Genomic DNA, 22,553 nt, shown 5'->3' on the forward strand with positions numbered 1-22,553 from the left:
GCAAAGGAGGACAAAGACGCTCGTATTTCACCTAGTAGGAGCTGGTAAACCAGCACTTAGAGCAACGCGGTTGCAGCCGAACAGACAGGACCCAAGTGGGATCTGTGGCTCTGGCAGGCACCTTCTCAGCCGCCACAAACAGCTAGAGATGAGATGCATTTATCTCAGGCGCTTCATTTCAACAGCTTTCCTTAACAGCTCCGGTCTCTTGAATTAATCCATATTGCCAAGCAAGCTGCGGAGCAGGCGCACAGTGGGGGAGGTATAATTATTTACATGTCTGTTTGCTGTTTCCATGTAAGGGTTCAAGACCAGGTGAGATTTCTTCGCACACTAGTTTTTATTTATTTTTTTTAAAGAGAAGGTAATTGCACTTGAAATCACTCAGGTGCAGAGGCAACAAATTACTGACCTGAGGCTGATCTCTAGAAGCAATGACAGTATCCAACTTCACTGATAAATACAGATGTGCAGTGGGGGAGAGGGCAGAACAGCCTACACATAACTGAAGATGGATTTATTCCAGCCTTTGCTATAGGGCTGAAGGCTGGGAAGCCAAATCCCTCTCTCCCAGGGTTTCATTAGCTGGGAATGGCTTTCTAACGAGATTTACACAATCTAGCCTGGAGCCTACACATTTTGCTCTGCACCCAGAGACAATAACAACAGGGAGCTAAGGAGATGCCTTCTTTCTCTCTGGTCACCCATAATTCAAGACTGTTACACTGCTACCATCAATATGATTACACAGAGTGAAAAAATAAAATAAAAACCTGCCCTTCTATAGCATTAAGTCTCCAATTTCAACTGACCCAAGCCAGGAAAATTTATAGTTATGGGGACCACATTCAGTCCATTAAGAAAGGATCTGAAATTGCCAGCTGGGATCGAAATGACATTCTCACCTTTCCTTCCAGCGGTGTGGAGCCTGGGCTCAGGAACACTGCACTGCTTCTGTTCAGTGCTGAGGTCCTCTGATTCCTCCCCAAATCACAGGATGGGACCAGTGTATTAAATTGGACTGTGGTGCAGATTTTCTGGAACGTCGTATTCTCTGCTGGAGCCAACCCATACAAAGGCTAAAACCCAGACACCCTGATACCACACTGCTACTTTTTCCAGAAATTCAACAACCCCTCCAGTATCCTGCTTGGATAAGATGGTAGGAATTGAGCTTCTTCCCAGGCCACCAGCTGGGCCAAGCATTTTTAAGAGCATAGACCTAAAATGGAAAAAAACTGGCCATCTTTGGATAATAACCAGAGCTGGCACACTCCTCCTGCAGTCAGGAAAACGCTGTTTCTGGCCCCCTGTCTCCAGGAACGATATTCCAACGTGGTCAGCTCTTTTTACATGGAAGGATTTGAGCACATTCTCTCTGCGGGTAGGAACGTCTCCTTGCTCGCACACAGGCCTGGCCACCCGGCGAGGAGTTCCTTTTAACACCCATCCTCCCCTCCAATTTCTCTCCCAAAAGAAACAAAAACCAAAAAAGAAAAAAACCTTATCATCATGTTCCTATGGAGATATTAATAGCACCCAAGATGCTGACAGTTGCCTGCCTATGAGTCACTTCTTAAAGGAATGGGAAAAAGCCTGCAACCGGGGCTTGTTAGAAGGAAACAATGAAAATATCATCCATTAACTATGCTGCTAGATATCACCCATATTGGGGTGTTAGGTAAGAGATGCTCACACGCGTGTGGCACTTTTTCCATGCAGCTGGGGCAACCAGTGATGGAATCTGTTAAGCTTGAGGCATGCTGCAAAACGTGCCGTTTTCCCAGACACTTGGCAGGGAGAAGCAGCTGACAGCAGCAAAGGCAGACTGCAAGCCTTTGCACCAAATTGCTACCTCAAATGCCAGTTGACTTTGGCCATTTTGTATTGTCACTTTTCCTTTATTTGCATCACTGTAGCTCTCCGGAGTCCGAAGTGCTGCACCACTCACCAGAAGCATTAGGTGCATCGCTAAGAGCAGAAGGATTGCCCTTGCCTCCACCAGTCATCTGTGCCGTTGAGAGTCCGAAGTTCGCACGACACACAGCCTCCAGCACTTCCACCTATCTCAGCTGCTAAGAAGCCTTCTATGCCTGGGTCATGTTTCTGGACCTCTCTGGATTATCAAATCTTCACATTTCTCCACTGTTGGCATGCAATTCCAAATGCTTCTTTTAAGTGAATTAGTTTGAAAGCATCTTAGATATCCTGAAACCCTAGTTTGGTCTCCTCTAGGTCTTTTGGTGCTACATGCAAGGGAACAGCAGGCACCATCCTGCTCACGTGACGTGCTAGCAATGCAAGTCACTCCAGTCTTCTGAACGCTCAGCTTGATTTCTATTTGAAAGGAAACATGAATGCTAATTCAACAGCCATAAGGGCACAGAGCAGATAAATATGCGTTTGCAAGAGAAACTGGATAGACAAACTCCAGAGTAGTGCCAAAGAGAGAAGGAGGGAATGTGTCATCGTTTCTGGTGGCAGAACTTCAGAACAGCGCTCATCACCTCTTAATACTCACATAAACCAAACCAGATGTTCGACGAGCATGCTGGACTTACTGTACCGCCTTAAAGCCTTCCTCCTCCTTCACTGAGACACAGATGACTGCCCTGACTTTGGTGGTACAGATATGAAACAGTATTTTGCTCTATTTGAAGACTGAGTAAAGCAGCATTTATTTTCATGCCAGCTTCTAGCATGCTCTAAAATGTCCGCGCCAACTCCTCCACAACAGAGCAGCCCTTTGGGCTGCAATCCCTGGAGTATTAAGATAATCTGAAGCATAATATTTTCCTGCCAGCTCTTAAATTAAAAATTCTCATTTTGGTGTAACAGAGAAAGGTGAGCAGTCATGGCAGGAAGACTGGATTTTAGAGAGTGGCCCTGTCTCCCTGAACAATTTTTATCCTTTACAAATACGGCAGAAACCTACTGGTGGAGGCCATACTCAAGTTAGTGTTAGGCACAAAAATATACTGTCATGTTTTGTCTATACAATCAATGAGTGTCTAAAAACAAGTGCACTGTTTGCTTGCACTTTGGAATCACAGAGCTACAGAGATGCTCTACATAACAGACGCATTAGGTCAGAAACAGCAAATTCACACTTGAGCTTTGTTTTTGCCTTCAGAACTAGCAGTTGTTTGGTTATAGGCTCTGCCAAAGTTCAAGGAGGTTTGGAGGAAAAAAGGGTCCCAGCCGGGACACAAAGAAAACACAGAATATATTAATATTCAAAGCCGTAACTTGGCACCAACGATGCATATGAAATCTCAGCTGAAACACTAGGGCTGCCATGATGGATCAGACTACTGCTCAGTCAAGCCTGATAACATGCCGCTGGCTACGGCCACTTCCAGATGTTTCACAGGGAAGGGAACAAGCGCCTGTGGCTCCGGAGGACCCGGCCAGCTGTGCAGCGCGCTGTTCTCCACCAGCGGCCTCGCGCTCGAGGAGCCCTGCCCCATCGTGCCATGCACTTTGGGGCTCACCCGACAAGGTTAAATGCTTTCAAAGGGATTTTGTGCTCTGACATCACCTGTTTATGAAGATTTTCTTAGAGGTCCGTTTACTAATGGTCACTGTGCAACTGATTGCTGCTGGAAGGCGACGCTCACCCCGACAAACACTTTGGAAAGCATTTCCCACTGCAAACCGCAGCCTGCGCCTTCCCCTCCTGTATTAGCTCCCTGCCACTACGGATCATGGAGCTTACTAGCGATGAAGCGAAGAACGGTCCCTTGTTATGGGACCAAGGATCGGGGAGGTTTCAGTTCAATCTCCTCCTGTGCTATAGATTTCCTGTGTGACTTAGGACAGGTCACTTAGTGCCTCTATGCTTCAGTTTCTCATCTACAAAGTGATATTGCTCCTGTAGCACACAGGGCTTTGGGGAAGATAAACCCGTTAGCGGGCAGCAAAACGTTCCGACACTTGGGTGTCGTTTGCTGCAGCTGGGATAAGTCACTGGGCAGGCGAGGAGAAAGGGAGGGGGAAAGCAGCCGCCTCCCGGCACGAGGGACGCTTTGAGCTTGGTCACTTCACAAACGAGCTGGTTTTTCCTCCCCAGGGAAACGCTCAGGATCCCACAGTTTATTTCTCCCTCCAGCTCTGACGGGCGCCGGGTTCGTCCCAGCGCGGCTGCTGCAGAGCTCGGAGGCTGGAGGCCCCCGGGCCAGCCGCGGTGTTTAGTCTGCCTGGCACATTCCTGCGCGCTGCTAAAATAAATACAAGATTATTAACGGAGCCACTTTCCCTCACCAGCACGGGCCAGAACTGCCAGCGCTATCAGGCGGCTCTGGCGGGGCTCGGCGACCTGCTCTCCGGAGCCTCCAAGGAAGCCTCGGCACCTTCCTCCGGACACACGCGCTGTCCCAGCTCGAAACACCAGCACAGCCACCTCCCCTGCGGCACATCCGTCACGTTCAACCTGCCCGGCATCTGCTGAAACTTTTCCCCGAACGTTTCCGAACTTTTCAGACAGTTTGTGGGAATCTGGTTTTAATGCTGCCCGCTCGCTCGTGTTAACGCAGCGCCGGCGGGACGGGGCCATCCGGCCCTCGAGGCCGAACACGCTCACGGCAGGGCAACGCACGCCGAGGGAGTGCGAAATCAAACTGCCAACGTTAAAAACTCTTACTTTGAAATTCAGTTGTATTTTGCGGCTAGAGATGCCTGTGCTTTCGCTCACTGCTGCATTCCCCCCTCGCAGTCCCCCAGGCACCTACAGCAATTCTCAGCACCCCTGCGCAGAGGGGATGCACACGAAACCCACCCGTCGGCAGCGCCGATCTCGGGACACTCACCAGCAGGCAAGGGGCACGGCATCGCCTAGAGCTCAGCTCTGAGCCCACGAGGGTGAAGCGCGGTTATATCGTTTAATGCCTTCCTGCAAGAGGCACACACATTTCAAAGGCGCCTGCAACGTACCAGCCAGCAAAAGCAAAAATACCTAACGCATTTTGGGCAAGAATCTCCACGGGGAGATTGCATCTCCTTCCAGAGTTTCCTTCTGTAGCAGGACCCAAAGATCCTACTGAGATAGTGAATTCAGACTGGTTTTTTTTAAGCACTGTTCATTTCAAAATTACTGCAGGAAACTATGTTTATAGCTATATTCCCCCCATCTGATCTGGATTGAAACCAATAAAACGGATACTGGAAGTTGAAACTCAGCCAATCTGATTTTGCAGAACTTTCCAGTATCCTGAGGGGAGGAATGAAGACGACGTAGGATGTTTAGGTTAAGATTCAGGACGGACCTGAAGTCCTTCTGTCCCTCCGAGCCATGGGAGTCGGCCCAGTGCTGCCACTGAGGTTCAAGGAAGAGCCAGGAAGGACGGCTGGGCCAGGAGCTGCCCCCCACCAGCGGGAAGGGGCCGTGAAGGAGCCGGCACGGGCAGAGCGGGAGCCCGGGAGACAGCCCGCCACCCTTCCCCGCCCAGTCCTCAGGTCTGAGCTCAGCGGGAAAAGGCTCAGCTGGGCAAGCGCCCGCACATCATCTCTGCTTACTTCCTGCAAACTTCATAATAATAAAGTGACACTCTACACCATATCCCTTTTTCCATTTCACCCTTCACTGGATCATTTTATGCATCTATTCCCATTGCTAATTCAAACTAATTAAAGTATAAAATAGAATAATTTGTGCAATTTCAGAGCTCCCCTCACCATATTGTGAGTTATGTTTCTTTTCTGCTCGCACCCGGTGCGAACAATTCCCCTCCTCGCCGGCTGAATACCCGCCAAACTCATTTGCTGAGAAGACTGACTATTACGGCGGCCTAGGAAGGGGGAGAAGAAAGAGTGAAAAAAGCTCTGCTGAAGGAAGAGGAATCTGAGGTTTTCTTTTAAATTTCATAGCTGAGCACTTTCTGAAATGGGCAGTGTGAAATTTCAGATTTCTCCTCCGAGTAATTACCTGTCTTGGGAATACATTTCTGTCATTACTCTTATTACACAGCGAAGCACAGATGAGAGACCTGCCTCTGTCTGTCCGTCCAAGCTTGCAAACCCAGCAGCCCTCTTTAGAGCACAGAAGATTTCCAACCATAATTCGCCACTTGCAGAGTTCCCCCCTGCAGCGACCCAGCCCAGAGGGCGCTGGGCAGCTCTGGCCCTCCAGTCTCGCAGAGCTCCTGCTGGAAGCAGGTCCCGTTCCAGATGCCACGACAGCCCTGCAGACCCAATCCCTCAAATTCCTCATCACGACTGAGACATGACCGGACAAGTATCCACAAGTAAATATGTCCCTGCCTTGCCCAAATCATCCTCGCTGCAGGAGAAGGGCCAGGATAGGAAAAGCAGGGATGGACTTCGAGCAGCCACGGAGAGCTGCCTGGGGCAAGTGCCACCCGGTCTGCACGCGTCGTCTTCACCGCACGGGATCACACCCGTGTCTGTCTCACTGCAAGGAAGCCGATACCCCTGCTTTACAGGACGGATGTGCCAAGCCCCCCCTCGGCAGCATACCACTGCAGGCCACGCAAGGCAACAGCAGAGCCACGAGGAGAAAGGCTTTGCAGGACAAGCACAGAAAGAAAGAAAATGATGAAAGGCTCATTACAGCTAATGAAAATAACCCGAGTCGAACGGAGGGGAAAAAATTGCCTAATGCCTCAGCAGCGTTCCCTGCGTCGCTCAAACTCGGCCGAGAGCATTACCACCAACAGAGACGCACCAGAGACACGAGGCTGCTTTTCAAACACATGGAGCGGTTGTCCTAATGCTTTGCCTGCTGGTCAGCCCTCAGCCCCACGCTGCCGAAGCCCCGCGGCCGTGCAGAAACCGAAATCTTCAATGACTCGACACCTTCCCAAAGCTACTGAAGAGTTGTCACTTGTTCCCCATCAACTTCTTATGCACTGGTGCTCTGAGCAGGAGGGAGTGTGTGTGTGTGTGATATATATATAAACTCTGGAAACACTTCAGGACTGCAGTTGCCTGCTTGAAAATTAAACAATAGGTCTGTAGAACAGGAAGCATCAGAAAGGGGAGAAAATGCTGAAATAAATACAGGGGAACCCTGTGGCTGCAACTGGCAGGGGAAAAAATAGATTAATATGAAGAAAAACAAAGCAAAACAAACCCTGAGAGCAAACCTAGCACGCACATAAAAGCAAGAACCGTATGAGCAATGTCTAAAATACGTCTCATTTAGCTAAACAAACTCACTGACCCCCTGATGCTTAATTTTTGCATTGGGGCATATTTTTACTACTTCTTCCATAGAAGGTTGCTTCTTAAGCACGCGTCAATTCAAAGACCTCTGCACTTACCTCTGCATCCCTGAACGTTTTGTGTGGCCCCTCGGCAGACCAGGGCCACGGGGATGTCCGATGTCCGGGAGCCGCCCCAGACACGGAGGAATAAAGCCCAGCGCTGGGCACGTGCGACAGGCTGACCGCGGGCAGGGCAGGGCAGGGCAAGGGGGCTGCGAGCATCCCACCCGGCGGGGCCAGGGCCTCTCGGTCAATTAACGTTAATTAACACATTCCTCTTGTCAGGCAGGTATTGGTAATGACCTCAGACTACTTTTTAGCTGAATTTCTTAATTACTCCTAATTGACTACAGGGAGGAAAATGAAAAAAAAAACAAAAACAAAAAACCCCCCAAAAAACACAATCAGCTCCTGAGTTTCAGGCAGAGGACGGTGTATCTGCCACGGAGCGGGCCCGGGATTTGGGGCATCGCTGCAGGAATTCAGCTAAGCTGCTTGCCCCGTGTCACTGCTTCCAACTTTACTAAGATTATGTCCAGTTAACTGGCTGTTCAACTAGCAGATAATTTAGTTAAAAATTTAATTACCTTTTTTCCCCTCCTGATGGCTCCAGACCCTTTTATCCACACCTCATGAATTTTTTATCATGTTTTCTTGGTTCTTTTCAGGACACTGTCAGTATTTACAGCCTTGCTCCCTCAGAACTGATGGACTTTGTTTTTTGCAGCCCTCACTCCAACTCCAGCCTCTTTTAAATCACCTGGGCAGCCTCTGCCTGGCTCCCTCTGAACCAGCATCCAGAAAACGTAGCCCAAAGCAAAGCAGCTTGCACGGGACTTAGGCACCTCGGGGTTACAGCACAGGGAGCCGTGCAACAAATTGTCCTCAGGGACCCCGTGGATCTCCAGCTCCTGACATGGGGCATCGCTGAGCAAATATTTCACTGCTAACAGAGCAGATAAAAATACAGTTTCTTTACCTAAAGCAACAGATACGGAGAAGGGAGGGGGAAAAGCGGGACGGAGCCAGCCCGCGGGGCAGCGCCACGCACCTGTGGGAGCGGGGACGAGCTCGGGAGCAGCAGCGCGCTCGGAGCCACGGCCCCTCGGCGCTGGCGTGCGCTGCGCCCGAAGCCCCGCGGCCCCGCTACCGCTAGCAGGCTCCGCTGTCCGGGTTTGCAGCTCTGACGAAATTCAGGGAGGGAAAAGACCTGTTAGACCGTGTTTCTCTTGACTAGTGCAGAAATACTCCTTTTCCAACAAAGCCTGTGGTATTTTGATCACACTGTTTTAAATCTCTTATTTATAGCCCTTGATTAGATGGCGAAATCTTAAGATTTGGAAGGCAATTCCACCCCGATGCCTACCGTGGTTTTGGATTGGACCTCTGCTCGCTCCAGGACTAAAAATAGCAAAATTCGTTCTTCTATCAAGAGCTGTAAAAATCTTTGGCCCCAATTCCTCTGATGCTTATATAACCCCCGCTGAAGCATGCCCACCAGTTCTAGCAGAGATAACTCTCGATTGCTGAAGGTGCCAGTGGGAGCAAAATCAAGACTGCCGCCTGTGAAAGCGGTGCTACAACTTGAACTCGTACAGACGGCAGATATATTGACTAAAAAGGGGTTACAGCCTCGGAGTCATAAAATTGCTCCTGTCCTACAGGGCTTATATAATTGAAATGCACGGAGCCTTCATACATTAAAAAAAGCTACAGTCTTCCTGACGCACAGACAATTAATGCTTCAGGACTGAATTATTATAAAGCCACTTTATCTGACTATAACCAGCATTTTTTTCCTGTAAGCTTCAGTCTTGCAAGAGATCTCAGAAGCTTTGCTGCACCTGCAGAGGTTGTTGATGTGGGTTTCACGACAGATTTGCCATTAGAACGAGAACGTCCTTAATCTGGGGGCTCACGGTGGCCCCAAGACTTTTGTCACTGTTTTTCTTCTGCACTGATATTAACCCCTCGGCTGCGGCTTAATCGCTGCAGCCCCCTCGGGCGCGCACCTGCCCACGCGCAAGGGGCATCCTTCTGCCTCACCGTTTTTGGCAGAGGTCAGCGAAGCCAGCAGACAAGTCCATTGTGGCAGCAACACTAAGCATCCTGATTAATATTATATATTTTTTTAATAGAAACTGTTAATTGCATTTGTCTGCCTGTGAAAAGTAAGTGGCAGCTCACGCTGAGCGCAGAGCGAGCACAGTCCTCGTGCGAGCTCCCTTGCTTCCAAACGTGCCGGAGCTTCTCACCGCTGACCTGAGGCACCTACTGCTATTTCAGTCCCAGGGCGTCGTGTAACTCTGCCAACGCCTCCCGGTCCCCACCGGCAGCCGCTGCTGTTATTCCTGCCCCGGCGTCCCGCACCGCGCAGCTAATGCAACATGTCTCCATCTCAGTGGCATCTCACACTATTCAGCTTGGGGGCAGAAATGGTGTCTGTTTGCTAGAGCAATGCTGCAAGATGAACCTCTGCTTTAAACAGGGTCGGAGTCATTTCTCTTTGGCCATAAGAGCTATTTGAAACCAGGTGCTGTGGGAAGAGAGCCCGTAAAAGCTCCTAATAAGCACTCTTAAATCATGTGGTTAAATAGCTCAGAGTAAGTGGCTGGAAGCAAAGTTTCTTTTTCCTCCTCTCCCCTGAACTGGGTTGTGCAACTGTTGCTTCTGTGCTTTGTGGGAGTGAAATCAAATGTCAAATATTCTGCTCTGGAAGAAGTTGGCAATGAAACATGAAAGGCTCATGGAGAGCTCAAAAGAACTGCACATAAATTGGAGCAAAGCACAGACAGGCTGGGATGGGCGCCAGCGCGAGCGTGGAAGGAGCGGACGCCTAACCAGAACGCCAGATTTTAGGATGAAGCAATTACTTTCCCTAACTCATTTCAGCATAAAGCTGATCCTAGATTTGAGACAGAAATGATACATCAAGTTTTTGCTGGGAAGCATCTATACATCAACGCTGTTTACTGTGCACCATCACAGCCCAATGAGGAACATGGCTTCTGGCCCGCTGGTTCTCGCCTGGCCTCACGGCAACACAAGAAGCACGAGAAGATCCGCTCCTGGTCAGTGCTAGGGGAGCACGTGGCTCCTTCTCGAGCCCCGCAACGCCTGCATTTTCAGAGAGGTGAGCTTCAGCACAGGCGTGCACGCTATCCCCTTCTCAGCAGGTACTTAACAGCATCACAGGCTCTAGACAACCACCTCCCACCACGTTAATATGCGACAGATCAACTTTAAGAAAAGCTACTGTCTATGTCACTTTGCTGTGGGCAGAATTTCATTTTCTTCTAGATTTCAAGTCATCTGCAGACATTTTTACTGTTTATTTTCAGTACTTTCAAGGGCACTTCCTAATATTTACAGCCTCAGACCTGTGAAATTGGTGGACCTTTCTCCTTTTCTTGGTACTGACCACTTCTAAATCATCAGGCACCTTTAACATAAAGCATTTGGGAGGAAATAAATATATATTCTTCCCTCTATTTTGCTGAATTATCACATCGCCAGGATTAGGGCAGCAAGGATCACAGAAGCTAACAAATCCCAGGACTTCTGGATCCAAAGCGCATTATCTTCACAAGGGCAAGAAGGGTAAGCCCTAAAGTAAGTCCAGTAAGTAACCACAGACAGCAAGAGAAGGCTTCGCTTCCAGAGTCTCACCCAAAGAGCGAGTACTTCACCTGATCCATAGCTTGAAATGGAATTAACATTCCAGGAATATTGCATTATTTGCTAATTCTGTTCACATCATTTTGTTTCACAATTAAGCAAATTAGCACTTTGATGAATATTAAGACTCTCTCGCCTCATAAAAGATGAGTTGAAGGCATCCCCACTGGATTTTGCTAAAAAACCGTTTCACATCCGCTTTGGTTGTTTTGTCCCTGGTATGCACATGAGCAGATGAGAGATACTAAGGCTGCCTGTGAAAATCACCATGACATTAACATTTTAATGAAACCCTTTTATTTCAGAAGTTTGCAGAGATCCTCTTATCTACTGTCTAAACCAAGTCCATGCTGGGATGGGATCCTAAATTTATGGCTGTTCATGGCAGTGTCTATCACTAAATTGCCATAACAAGCATAAAATCTCTTCTTTAACCATAGGGATTCATTCCGTTAGTCTGTTCACACCTTTTCTAATGTCTTTATTCGCTGGTTTTAAATAACTTTATAACCAGGGTAGGTATTTGCTAGTTTTTTTGCTTTGATACAGGTTAGCAAACAGTTTTGCTAGGTTTGGAAGGAACTATCAACTCTGCAGTGCAACTAGAATTGTTTAGTACCTGCCTGGTCTCTACTGTCTATCAGCAGATCCTAGAGTGCTTCATCCCGATACCTCTCTGCAGCATCTCTCTTGGAGCAGGTGGGAGGGAAGATAGAGATTTATCTACTAGCAGATGTAGAAAGCTCTTAGTAAGCAAAGGGTTAACTCAATACTGAGCAATTTGATGATATCTTCAGATGTAACCCTTCTCCTGTCCCCTTCACCCACAAGGCATCAGCTCTATTAATCTGAATTACACAGTCATGAGTAATAGCCACTAAAATGCTTTGAGTCAGTGAACCCAGAAGTCTAGCTTAATGTTTGGGACTTCCTGCATTTTCTCATTTCAGAGACGAATGGAAGATCCCAGATCTGTTAGAGCTGAGGTCCTGCATTATTTACATGGTGCTCCCGTAGGCAACAGACTCCGTGGACTGCTGGCCATAAATTTCCATCACAATCATTTGGTTTTGCTTTGTACAGTGTGGCCCTTCATTGCAAAGCAGCAGTTTATCGTGCTCATAAACAGGTTCAGAGGAAGGGCTGCATGGACAGTAAATAGCGAGGAGTCTCTGAAATGCTGACACAGTCCGGGAGGCAGCGTCTCAGGTATGGGCTCCCTCTCTGTATCTACATAAAGATACGCTTAAATATATTCGCAAATAAATACATACATACATACATACATCATAAAGAATGCTCAAACAAATGCAATATTGCAGCCTGCCAAACTCAGTGTAGAGGATGGCTCGGTCATGCTTGTGGTTCAGGACATCTTTCCTAATCAGTGAAGGTTCAAATCCTTGAATGACATTTCCCTCACGGTAGCTCCATTCTGTTTCTAATACTTGCAAACAGTAAGTTGAGACAACTCTTTCTCCCCTATGCACAGACGATAGTCTCTGCTCAGAGGCAGATAAAACTAAACTTCTTCCAATATTCTACCTACCCGTATTGATCCCTGCACTGTGGAGCTCAACAGACAGCCTCAGCTCTATGTGCACTGACTCCATCCTCCACACGGAAGGAAGTTGCAGCCACAGAGGTGCAGAAGAACGTCTTACCTGTCGTTCCGACATGACATATAGATACTTCTGCTCAATGGAGAAGGCCATGTCTCGAAGGATAGGGCTCCCGTCCTTGAAGACTGTGACCATTTCATACTGAATTCCACCGTGGGGAGGACCATCTGCTCGGATCTGGAAGAAGCAGAAACAGATTACAGGTGACTTCATAACAGCCAAATTCAGTTTTTTTGGAGGGGGGTGGGAAGAGGGGGAGGACAAGGTAAGAAAAAGAATCAAATTTAAAATTGCACTTTGCAACTTGGAGATATGAAGCAAAGACAGCTGTCAAGTGCCATGAATGCGCAAGAGCTAAAGCAAAGATTCTTTCTGCACTGAAGTTAACATTATTTCCCCAACCCATAAGAAGCAACAAGAGAGTTTTCTGCTGGGAGGTGAGCTTATGCACAGTCAGTGTGCTATGACCAATCATAGGCATCCAAGAGTAAAAATGACCGCAAGAAAACTTTATAGATCCTCCCCCAAATAAACCTGGAAATAAGACCACAAGACTCCACAAACAGCAGAACTAGGACAATTACAGTAGAGATTTTATTTTCCAGATGGATAAAGAATGAGATTCATAAAGCTTTTCAGGTATTTTCCTCCACTGAGCAGCAGATGAGCAACAACATGTCTTGAGCACACTCATCCAGAACCTAGTCACTCCTGCACACTTAGGATCATATTCCCAAGTACTTCAGACCTATAACTACACCTAATTTCCTGAAGTGGTTCCTCAGACTTTCACTGCTGTGCTGCACTCTGAGTATGCATTCTTTATTCAAAAGTATGTGGAAGTTGAGTTCTTTGGCGTACTCACATATTGATGAAAATCACCCCTTTCCAGCATTATTACAGCTTGTTTTAGAAGAACAACCAACTCAAATCTCATGCAGTAGCACCATCTGAAGAAACAACTGGTTTGTAACAATCATCATCATCTCCTCCTGCTCCCATGGACACCCCCAAAATAGCATCTCTGCTTGCAAATTTGGAGACGGTATTGTCATCCCATTGCTTTGAAATATGCAAGGATAAGTCCAGCTCATACTGCTGTGCAAGCAAATAACTAACACGGTGGCCATATGGCTTGTTCAGTTTGATGGACTCCTCGTACAAAGCTACCACGCCAAAAGACAACTCCTTGCTCCTGCAGGAAAACCTGCCCAAGATACGACAAATCCCATCACCACCAGGAGCTGCTGCAGTTGAGAACGTATCATCTCTTCCAAAAGTTAATAATTTATAGCCTTGGGAGCTGTGCAAGGGGGGGGGGAGGATAAACAAACAATTTACATTGTCTTTCCTACCAGGATTTACATATTTGAACAGCCATTTGATTGCAACATGGTGTCTACATAACATCAAGCTGAAAACACTGGCAAACGTCAGGCAGGGAGATTAGACCAGTCACGCGAGCCAGCAGCTCCATGGAGCCCACTGATGGCCCAGTGGCTCATAGCGACAGAGATACTGTTTCGTGCTGGCCAGGAAAGCACAGTGCGTGCTGGGCGCTTTGCGGCACGTGCACGCTGCCCTGCTAGGAGAGGGAAGCACGGGGGACTGCCGGTTCCTGGAAAAACCTCTTATCACAAAGATGCCATCTGCTGCAGTCTCATGCCGAGCTGTCTTGCCGGATCCCGTTTTGCTGCTCAATTACTCTATGCCTGACTGCTGTATGGAGACAGAGGCCTGAAGAACCAGCTTTGGACGAGTTTAATCTTCAGAAAAGGCAGGACAGAGCACCTAAGAGGGATGTCTGTTTTCTTTGGTTCACAACCCCAGGAGTCGAGAGAACAGTTTGTTAAGCGTCTTAAGATTTGTTTGAGAAATGCGCCAACCCTGCTGGAAATAGGAGAATATTCTTACACTCACTGAAGGGTGTGCTCCCCTCCACCGCCTCCCAATGCATCCACTGCTTTGAAAGAGCCCTGATGTCTCCTGCCGTGTAAAGACTTTTTTCCTGGATTTCTCTTTCTTCCTTACCTTTTAATCTGTATTTATTGAGATATAAAAAGAACAGCAGATGTGAATTTCAGTAAAGGAAGAGCTAGTTTAAAATTCATGGCCAGATCCAGAGATCCTCTGATACGTGGATCCTCTGATACATTCAGCAGGCAGCCCAAATCTGACTCAGCAGTCCTGAATTTACAGGAAGAAAAAATGTAAATAAAGACAGATGCTCAAATCCTGTTTCCAGTTACACCCGTGTAAATGTGACTTTACGAAATAGCGAGAAGCAGGGGCGGATTCCCACCTGGCGTTTCTCAGTGACGCAGTACGGGGCTGGTGGCTTCCGGAGCCTCCCAAAGCCCGCGCAGCCGGGAGCAGGGCGCATCCCCGCGCCCGCCCGCCCGCCCCGAGGCCACGGGCTGGCTCCGCAAAGCCACCTGAGCAATAAAGAGCGGGGACGAGTTGTCAGAGACAAACAACTGCTTCCATGCAAATACCTGATTAATGACCAGAAGGGAATGGAAATGCCCGACGTGAAGGATCAGCCGCCTTTGCAAAAAATCAACAGTTTTTCAGAGTTCCCCCAGGGGCACCAGCAGCTCGTTAAATTGAGCCTCTCGTGGTAATGAGGTCAGACAGGGCTAATAAAGAGAGATACCACCGGACCAGCCTTCCGCCGGCCAGCTCCAGCTTCGGCAGTCGCGCTGCAGCACGGGCTGGATTTAGCACCACGCGCGTGGGAAACCCTCGGCTCCGTAAACCCGCACGGAGCGCTACGGGGCCGGAGCGGGGCCGGGAGCGGCGCCGCGGGCTCCTGCCGCCGCGGGGCTGCCTCGTGCGCGGGGCGCGCTCCCGGCTAGGGAAGGCAGCGGTGGGGCTCCGCGGGGAGGACCAGGCTGGGGCGCAGCCTCCGCGGGCCACCGCAGCCTCCACCTGCCCATCGTTAAGGCAGCTGTTTAAAGCCATTGCCATGGCAACGCTCTGGAAGTCCTTCCATTAAAACGTCTTATTGCAATTTAATTATTCCTCGCTGGCTGGGGTGGGCTGCGGGGTTCCCCGCTCGCAGCCGGGGAGGACCCGGGCGAGGACACGTTTCCGCGAACGATGGAGACCCCTCTGCAGCGCACCCTCTCCGAGGGCTTGGGGCCGGTGGCGGGGCCTCGGCGCTCCTCCCGGCTGCGTCTGCCCCGCCGTCTACCGCTCCTGCCTGCAGAAACCCAGCCACGAGGGGCCCCGGCACGACAGCGGCCGCCGAGCCCCCGCCGAGCCCGTCCCGTCACCCAGAGCCCTGCCGAGCGGCACGACGGTGCAGCCACTCGGAGCAGGAGCTTCAGCACATCCCTGCGAGAGCCTCGTTTCCAGGACAACAAATGACGATGTCAGAAGAGAAGAATGATGAGTCCAGGAAAGAGGAAAGAAGGGATCATCTCCACAGCAGGAAGCTTGCTGTTGACATTTGGAGAGAGAAATAATTCCTCTAACTTACGGGTGCCATGCCATAGCGTGAGTGCTTCCAGTGCCTGCCAACCAGGCAGACAAAATACGGTGCCACCGACCCTAGGAAGGTGGGGGTGGAGAAGGGAGGAAGGTGAAGGACTGACACCAAGGTTTATCACTGTCAAAGGTCTGAGGCTTTAAGGTCCTCTGGGGGCTGAGGGAGGGCTCCCGCCTGGCTCCTTGGGTCAGCAGCACCCAACCACCACTACTCCAGCGGTGTGATAACAGTCCCACAAGCTCTGGGTGCTTCTGAGCTCAGGCTCCGAGCACAGCAATGCAGGGCAGGGAAGGTGCAGCACGAGGCTGGGCTACTGACGGTCATGCTTCGTTGTCCCGCTAACTCCGCCATCCAAGTCCAAGGTGTCTGGGACAAGGGACCTGTTCAGCACCACGGAACAGAGCAGAGTCAGGGAGGACGGAGTGCAGGCTCTTGGGTTTGCATGTGAATTGGAGGAGTCTTTTAGGACAGATGCAGCACTCTCCTCAATTGCTCTCGATGTATGTTTACAAATATAGCCTGAGAAGTGCCTAATGACATAATCTGCAAATCCAAATATCAGCACTGGCTCAGGGTACCCAGGGCCAGCAGAACTCCACACGTGATGAAACAGAAGGCTTTTCAATTCAGGAAATCACAGTTCTTCAAAGGCATTGCAGAGATTTATGTGTCTAATACCCCCCACAATACAGACTGCAGGCATAAGCTCTGCATTATCTTAAGAGATTAGCAAAATACCATATTGTGTCACATATACGTTGCAGTGTAGCACCCACCGTGATAAGCGTATGAGCCATTCAAGTATCTAATATGATGTGAAGCTCCAACATACCTATTGCATTAAAGTTTCTGTTCTGTATTTTGCCCAGCTTGTATTAGATCTAAGATACCTCTGGATTCCTTTCCAGTTCCTCCCAGCAGGGTCCCAGTAGATGACACTGAATCTCTTTGTAGGAACTTTGCATGATTAAATTACCTGTCTGTTTTCATTATTAGTGTTTCAATGAGACTGACTCTTATGACGAAATGCCTGGTGCCAGAAAAAGAGCTGAATAAGCCTATGCATGAAGGGACTGACTCCCTATCCCAGATCCTACGAGAAAGGCAGCTCCTCATTAACTCCTCAGGAACTGCAGCTGTTTCCCATGTACTCCAGCACCTGGTGGGAAATGAATCCCAAAGCATCTGGGCTGGTAACTCCCCCCTGCCTCCGTGAAATGGCTTGTGGGGGCTTCCCAAGAGCGCACTGGACTCCTGAAATGACTCCCTAGGTGCCAGGGGCGCTGGCTCTGCATGTTCCTCTTCGGCTCTTTGTACGCAACGGTGACAAAGTGAAAAGCTCAGTCAATCCTAGAGCCTTCAGATTGCTTCTTTCATGCTAGCGTTTCTAGCCCTTGAGGTGAATACTATGAAATAACATTGCATTTGTGTAAAAGGGACATTTCTAATAGAACTCTCCCAGCTCTAGGAGTGCACACCAGAGCATCGCCGCAGCTATTGCCTACAACAGAAACCAAGTGCAACACAAGAAACATCCTTTACTACCAAGGCGCATCTTTGCAGAATTACCACATTTTTTGCCATTTAAGGCTGCCAGTATCAGCTTTTGGACATTTCCCAGCAAAGCCTCCTGTAAAGCTGTAGGATGGATTTCTTGCTTCAATGCTGGAAATTTAGCAGGTTTCTGAATCAGGCTGGAGCACAGTATGGCATTGACAGCCTTTCCCTGCCCTTTTTGCCCATGACTCTGTGCAGCTTCTGCTACTTAGACTGAAAGTAGTTTCCTAATAGTAGTTCCTACTAAAGGTAGTTTCCACAAACAAGAGATTCAGCAATGCAAAAGCTTCCCAAAGACAAGACAAGATAAATAAATGAGTCTAGGCTTTTTTTGTGTGCTTCTATCAAATAATCTTTGCAAAAGGCATTTACATTTGCTAATCCAATTTAATTAAACCAGGCTACTCTACAATCAAACTAGAAAGGAGATGAAGATGCATGTGTTGATCAGGCATTTTCTCTATCCCTCTCACGAACACAATTTTTCACAATCTTGTTTTACATGGTAACCCATGCTGGAGTCTGTGTGCTGCTAATGGTCCTACCACTGAGAAACAAGTACAGCATCCTCGAGGAAGGGCAAATCTGGAATGGAAATTGCAAATCTCTATACAAGAAGTTTTCAAGAGCCCTTCAGGCCCTATATGAAATTCTTCTGAGAGTAAAGTACCCTTCTCATTTCAATTCCGTCAGAGAATTGCTAACATCAACTAATTTTCTGATGCTCCTGGGAGCTAGGTCAGAGCCGTTTACAGGTCGTTAATAAACTACAGGGAAGTTGAGTGATTTGCTGCAGGTTGTACAACGAGTTTGGTTGTAAAACAAGCTGGCAGTGGATCTAGGATCTGAATCTGCTCGTGCAGACACCTGAGAGCCCTGCCTGAACCACAGGATAACATCCTTCTCCATGGGTCCACCTCAGGGAGGAAAAATCCAGCTCGGAAGAACTGGATTTCCCTGCACACACCTTTACACACAGGAATGCCAGTCATGTCATTCACTACACTGCTCTCTGCATGGGAAGTCTCCCCCTTGAAATTAAAGTGAAATGGTAATCCCATTAAGTATCTTTTCTTTAAATCGGGGATATGTCTGTAAGGAAATTAATGACAACCCTTACATGCACATTCAATTCAAATCAGCATATCCAATTAACTTCATTACCTGGAGGCCCCATCATATCCCAGTCTCCCTTTCTCCTGTCACATTTCCTCTATGTATTTTTCCCAAATTAGGGTAGAATATGTCTGCCGTGGTGGGCATCACCTTCATTTTTACCCTCAGAGGTAGCACGGGGAGGCATCAATAGACAGGTTCATTCCAGAAGGTCACTGCGCTGTCAGTCTGAATGGCTTGCAGCAAAACAGCTCTTCAAGACCAAAATGGTCTGGTCTCCTAGGGATGAGAAATCCCATCCATTCCAGAACCACGCTGTCTGACTAAACATTAAATATACTTGCTAATTCCCACTGGGGTGCCCTTAGAGAACTCAAGAGGATGATCTGGGAAGAAAAATCAATTTTGTAAAGACCTCTTTACACAGCACGACTGGGAAGGCACAAGCTTGGGAGGAGCATTGTAACAAAGTTGATTTTTCTTAAATACTGTATATTGATACCGTGTCTATTCATTAAATTTATGCACAAACATTGAGCACTCTAACATAGAGTGCCAGAGAGAGGCCTAAATCAGAGCAGCTTTAGTTACCACTGCAATCAGAGGCCCCTTGACCTAAGGAGGGAACAAACAGGTTGGGCCAGTATCAAACAGCCCGGTGGCATCAGTCCAGCACTGATTTCACGGTGCTACGGGACAGCGACCAGCAGCTGTTAGTGAGTTCTTACAGGCTCGATTTCAAGAGGCAGCAGCAGTGGTTGGTAAATCAGTGGCACCTTGATGCAATGCATCTTAACTCTTCCCAAAGCTCCGCTCCTCTCCTCCCATACCAGCAGGCAGTGCCAGAAACACACAGAATGAAGGTGCTCTCTTGGTGCACCTTTGCTCAATTCTTGCTGCTGCTTTTGAATATCAAAGCTCTGACCACGCAAATCCAGCCTAGCATCCCAACCTTTCCTCCTGCTGCTGGGTACAATATAGACGAAGCATCAAGCCAGCACCAAGCCAAGACAGCCTCTCCACTCGGATTTTCCTTTTCTTGGAGACATTTTCTTCCTCCACCCCCTCCCTGTAATTAAGAGAAGCCCCAGGTGTGAGCAGACAGACCTCCTCCATCTCGGCCTTTGCTAGGATCTTGGGTTTCCCTACAGATTAAATTGATGGTGCCTTCCCCTCAGACTATCCCTCCTTTCCAGCAACTGCAAACACCGTATGTCGGTGCCAATGTGTGCGTGAGTTTAAACCTTTAAAAGGGAATGGGGCAGGGGGGACAGACGGACAGGGAAGCAAGGGAGCTGTGAAGCAAATCCCAGTAAGCTGGGAGAATGAGTTAATGACGTGTCTTTAGCTGTAAAGTACTGCTTAGTGCAGGGGAAAGGGAGAGTAGGTTCAAGCCTGAGTTTATGCTGGTAAGGCTTCATGACCCAAATTATTTCTAGATCTAAGGTTTTTGTGAATTCAATACTCATGTCAAAAATGTCTCTGCGAATGTCTTTTACACCCACACGTGTTTCCCATCTCTTCTGATTTGGAAATGCTAGCCAAGTGTTCAAAGTCACAACCTGGGAAACGGTAGCTGCCTGGAGAAATAGCTAGTGAGAGCAACCAGGGCAGGGCACAGGAAACGCCTCCCGGCCGCCCCAGGCGGCTCTGCAGGGAGGAAGCCGGGGCTTTCGTTCCCGTGGTCTGGAGCACCGGCACCCACTAAGCACAGAAGAACATAGGCAGGGTCTACTTCTCGCGTCCTGTGCTGCCCCTGCGGGACCTCTGCCCGCCTTTCTGGAGGCGTTGCAGGTTAAGAGGCCTCCTCAGTGGTGGCCCATCCAATGAAGAAAATCCAGAGATTTCACATGTTAAGTAAGAAGGGTCAAGCTCTCCCTCACAGCTACTTAATTAGCACCAATTGCTTTAGTATCCGAGACAGAGAACTTTGGTTCAACGACAAGAAGGTGAAATACTGGCAGAGAAGTTTCGCCACTTCAGCGTGCTGACATAATTAACGTCGGGGCACTTTCCTCTCCCACTGCAAGCTCACCTGCACTGTCACGAAAGTGCTCGTGCCAACCAGCGTACCTGAGTTAGCGATACAAAACCACTACTGATTCAATATCTGCTGATATAATGCACTTCATTCCAGTATATAATTGCATCAACACCCAATCTTTTTACATTAGAGCAGCAAAACCCCAAAATTTTCACTCCTCTTTGCCAACAAATATTTTTAATCCTAGATTAGTTTTGACTACCTTGTCCAGAGTTGGAGCATAAATAGACCAGATTAGAAAACTTAGGTCAGCAAGTCCTAAAATACTCTATCACCCGAGCATCTTCACTGCTTTCAGCATGACCCTGTTTAAGCTTGTAAGAGCTGCTTCTGAGCATTCAATCCAGGCCATGTTGAATGTGGAAGGAAGAACATGCCCCAGAACAGCCGCAGCAGGTGTTTTGGTCCAGAGTCTATTAAAGACAGCCCAAATCCTTCTTTCTCTTGACCCAAGAACCCCCAAATTTCTATTGGCTTTTATTGCTGGGTTCAAGCTGCAGCTCTAACATCGTATCAGGTGCCAGTGCAAAACCTTAAGAGAAAAGATTTCCACTGAAGCTGTTCTCTCTCTCTCTCTCTCTCTTAAGCCTTTATTTCCTTCATCCATCCTCTCTGCTCCCCCCACCCTTCTGGAAAGCTGATCTTCCAAGATAAAAAAGGGAGGTTGGTACAGAGGCACCATGCAGAGACTAATCAGCAGCCCCCATGTCTCTAATTTATTACTGCATGAGAGGCTCGTTTAGAACAAAGCTGCCAGTTCGGAAGATCATTTCTTTAAAAGACTTTTTATTTGAAAAGCTGTCAGCTCACACCTTGTCACAGCCCTACTTGCAGCAGCAGAACTTTAATAATGTGCCACCTCATGCAAATGAACTGCTAATTAATTAAGTAGTATTCTTCCGGGGATGGATTCATTAGAATCAAATTTGGGTAGACTGGCTGACTAGGTCATATTTCTTTAGACTGTGATTTAAATTAGCAGCATTGCCTTTTCCTTGAGTCCCAGCACTGGGGTGATTCCTTTCAGGAGAGCAGTTCGTTCCTACCCCTGCCTTCCCGGGAAGGCTCAGCACACAGCAGTGGATCAAGGCAAAGCCATGCTGTGACGTGAATGCCGCATGGCACACACCAGACCCAGTTTGGCTAAGAACAGCAGAGAGGTGAGAAAGCAGCTAAATGTAGCACTCGTATGATTCCCCTTGCTCCTATTCTGGAAAGCCTTCGTAGAATAGGGCGCAAATCAAAAGCAGGATGCAAAGTCTATTAACATCAGAGGGCTCCAGAGATCAGGATATTGCAAAAGAGTGCTGCTCTTTTTTTGGAGCATTTGTTGCAAAGAGACAATCACTGGGGTTTGGGGGCTATAAGTCTTGCACCTTTCACTGGCATCAAAGTCACTTACAACCCATTGCAAGCACTTGAGAGTATCCTGTGGATTCACTCCTGGGAAGGAGGACAGCTCAGGGCATGTCTGCAGCATGTTACAAAACCTATTCACTTCTAATTTGTCCCCTGAAAAGAGCCCCAATGTGCAATGACTTTCTTTTTCTTTTGTTCAGCAATAAGCACCCTTCTCCCTTTAGCTTCCTGTATTATTTTTAAAGAGATGGCTCAGTGCTTCTCTGGGAAATGGGAATCATTAAGTTAACAGCACTTTGCTGCTTGCAGGCTTTACATTTTGGCACTGAGCAAGGAAATCATCAAAGAAACTAAGAACTGGTCTCCAAGAGAAAGGAACGAGGTAGGTGTTTCTGTACCACAAGGCACTGCACGCTAACCTTTCTGCAATACTCTCCTTCAGCCTCTGCCATTCTTCCCTT

The 22,553-nt window shown here is 48.3% G+C and overlaps 1 protein-coding gene across 5 annotated transcripts in view; it reads right to left on the minus strand.

Moving 5' to 3' along the window:
* Positions 1-22,553, minus strand: part of PLXNA2 (plexin A2) — a 171,182-nt gene that overhangs the window by 83,536 nt on the left and 65,093 nt on the right. For all 5 annotated transcript variants that reach the window (XM_062595159.1, XM_062595161.1, XM_062595162.1 and 2 more), the window contains exon 4: positions 12,566-12,700. In XM_062595159.1, coding sequence (XP_062451143.1) covers positions 12,566-12,700 — 135 coding nt within the window. The remainder of the gene's footprint in view (positions 1-12,565; positions 12,701-22,553) is intronic.

Source organism: Rhea pennata, chromosome 25 (assembly GCF_028389875.1).
Source record: "Rhea pennata isolate bPtePen1 chromosome 25, bPtePen1.pri, whole genome shotgun sequence".
Taxonomy (NCBI): domain Eukaryota; kingdom Metazoa; phylum Chordata; class Aves; order Rheiformes; family Rheidae; genus Rhea; species Rhea pennata.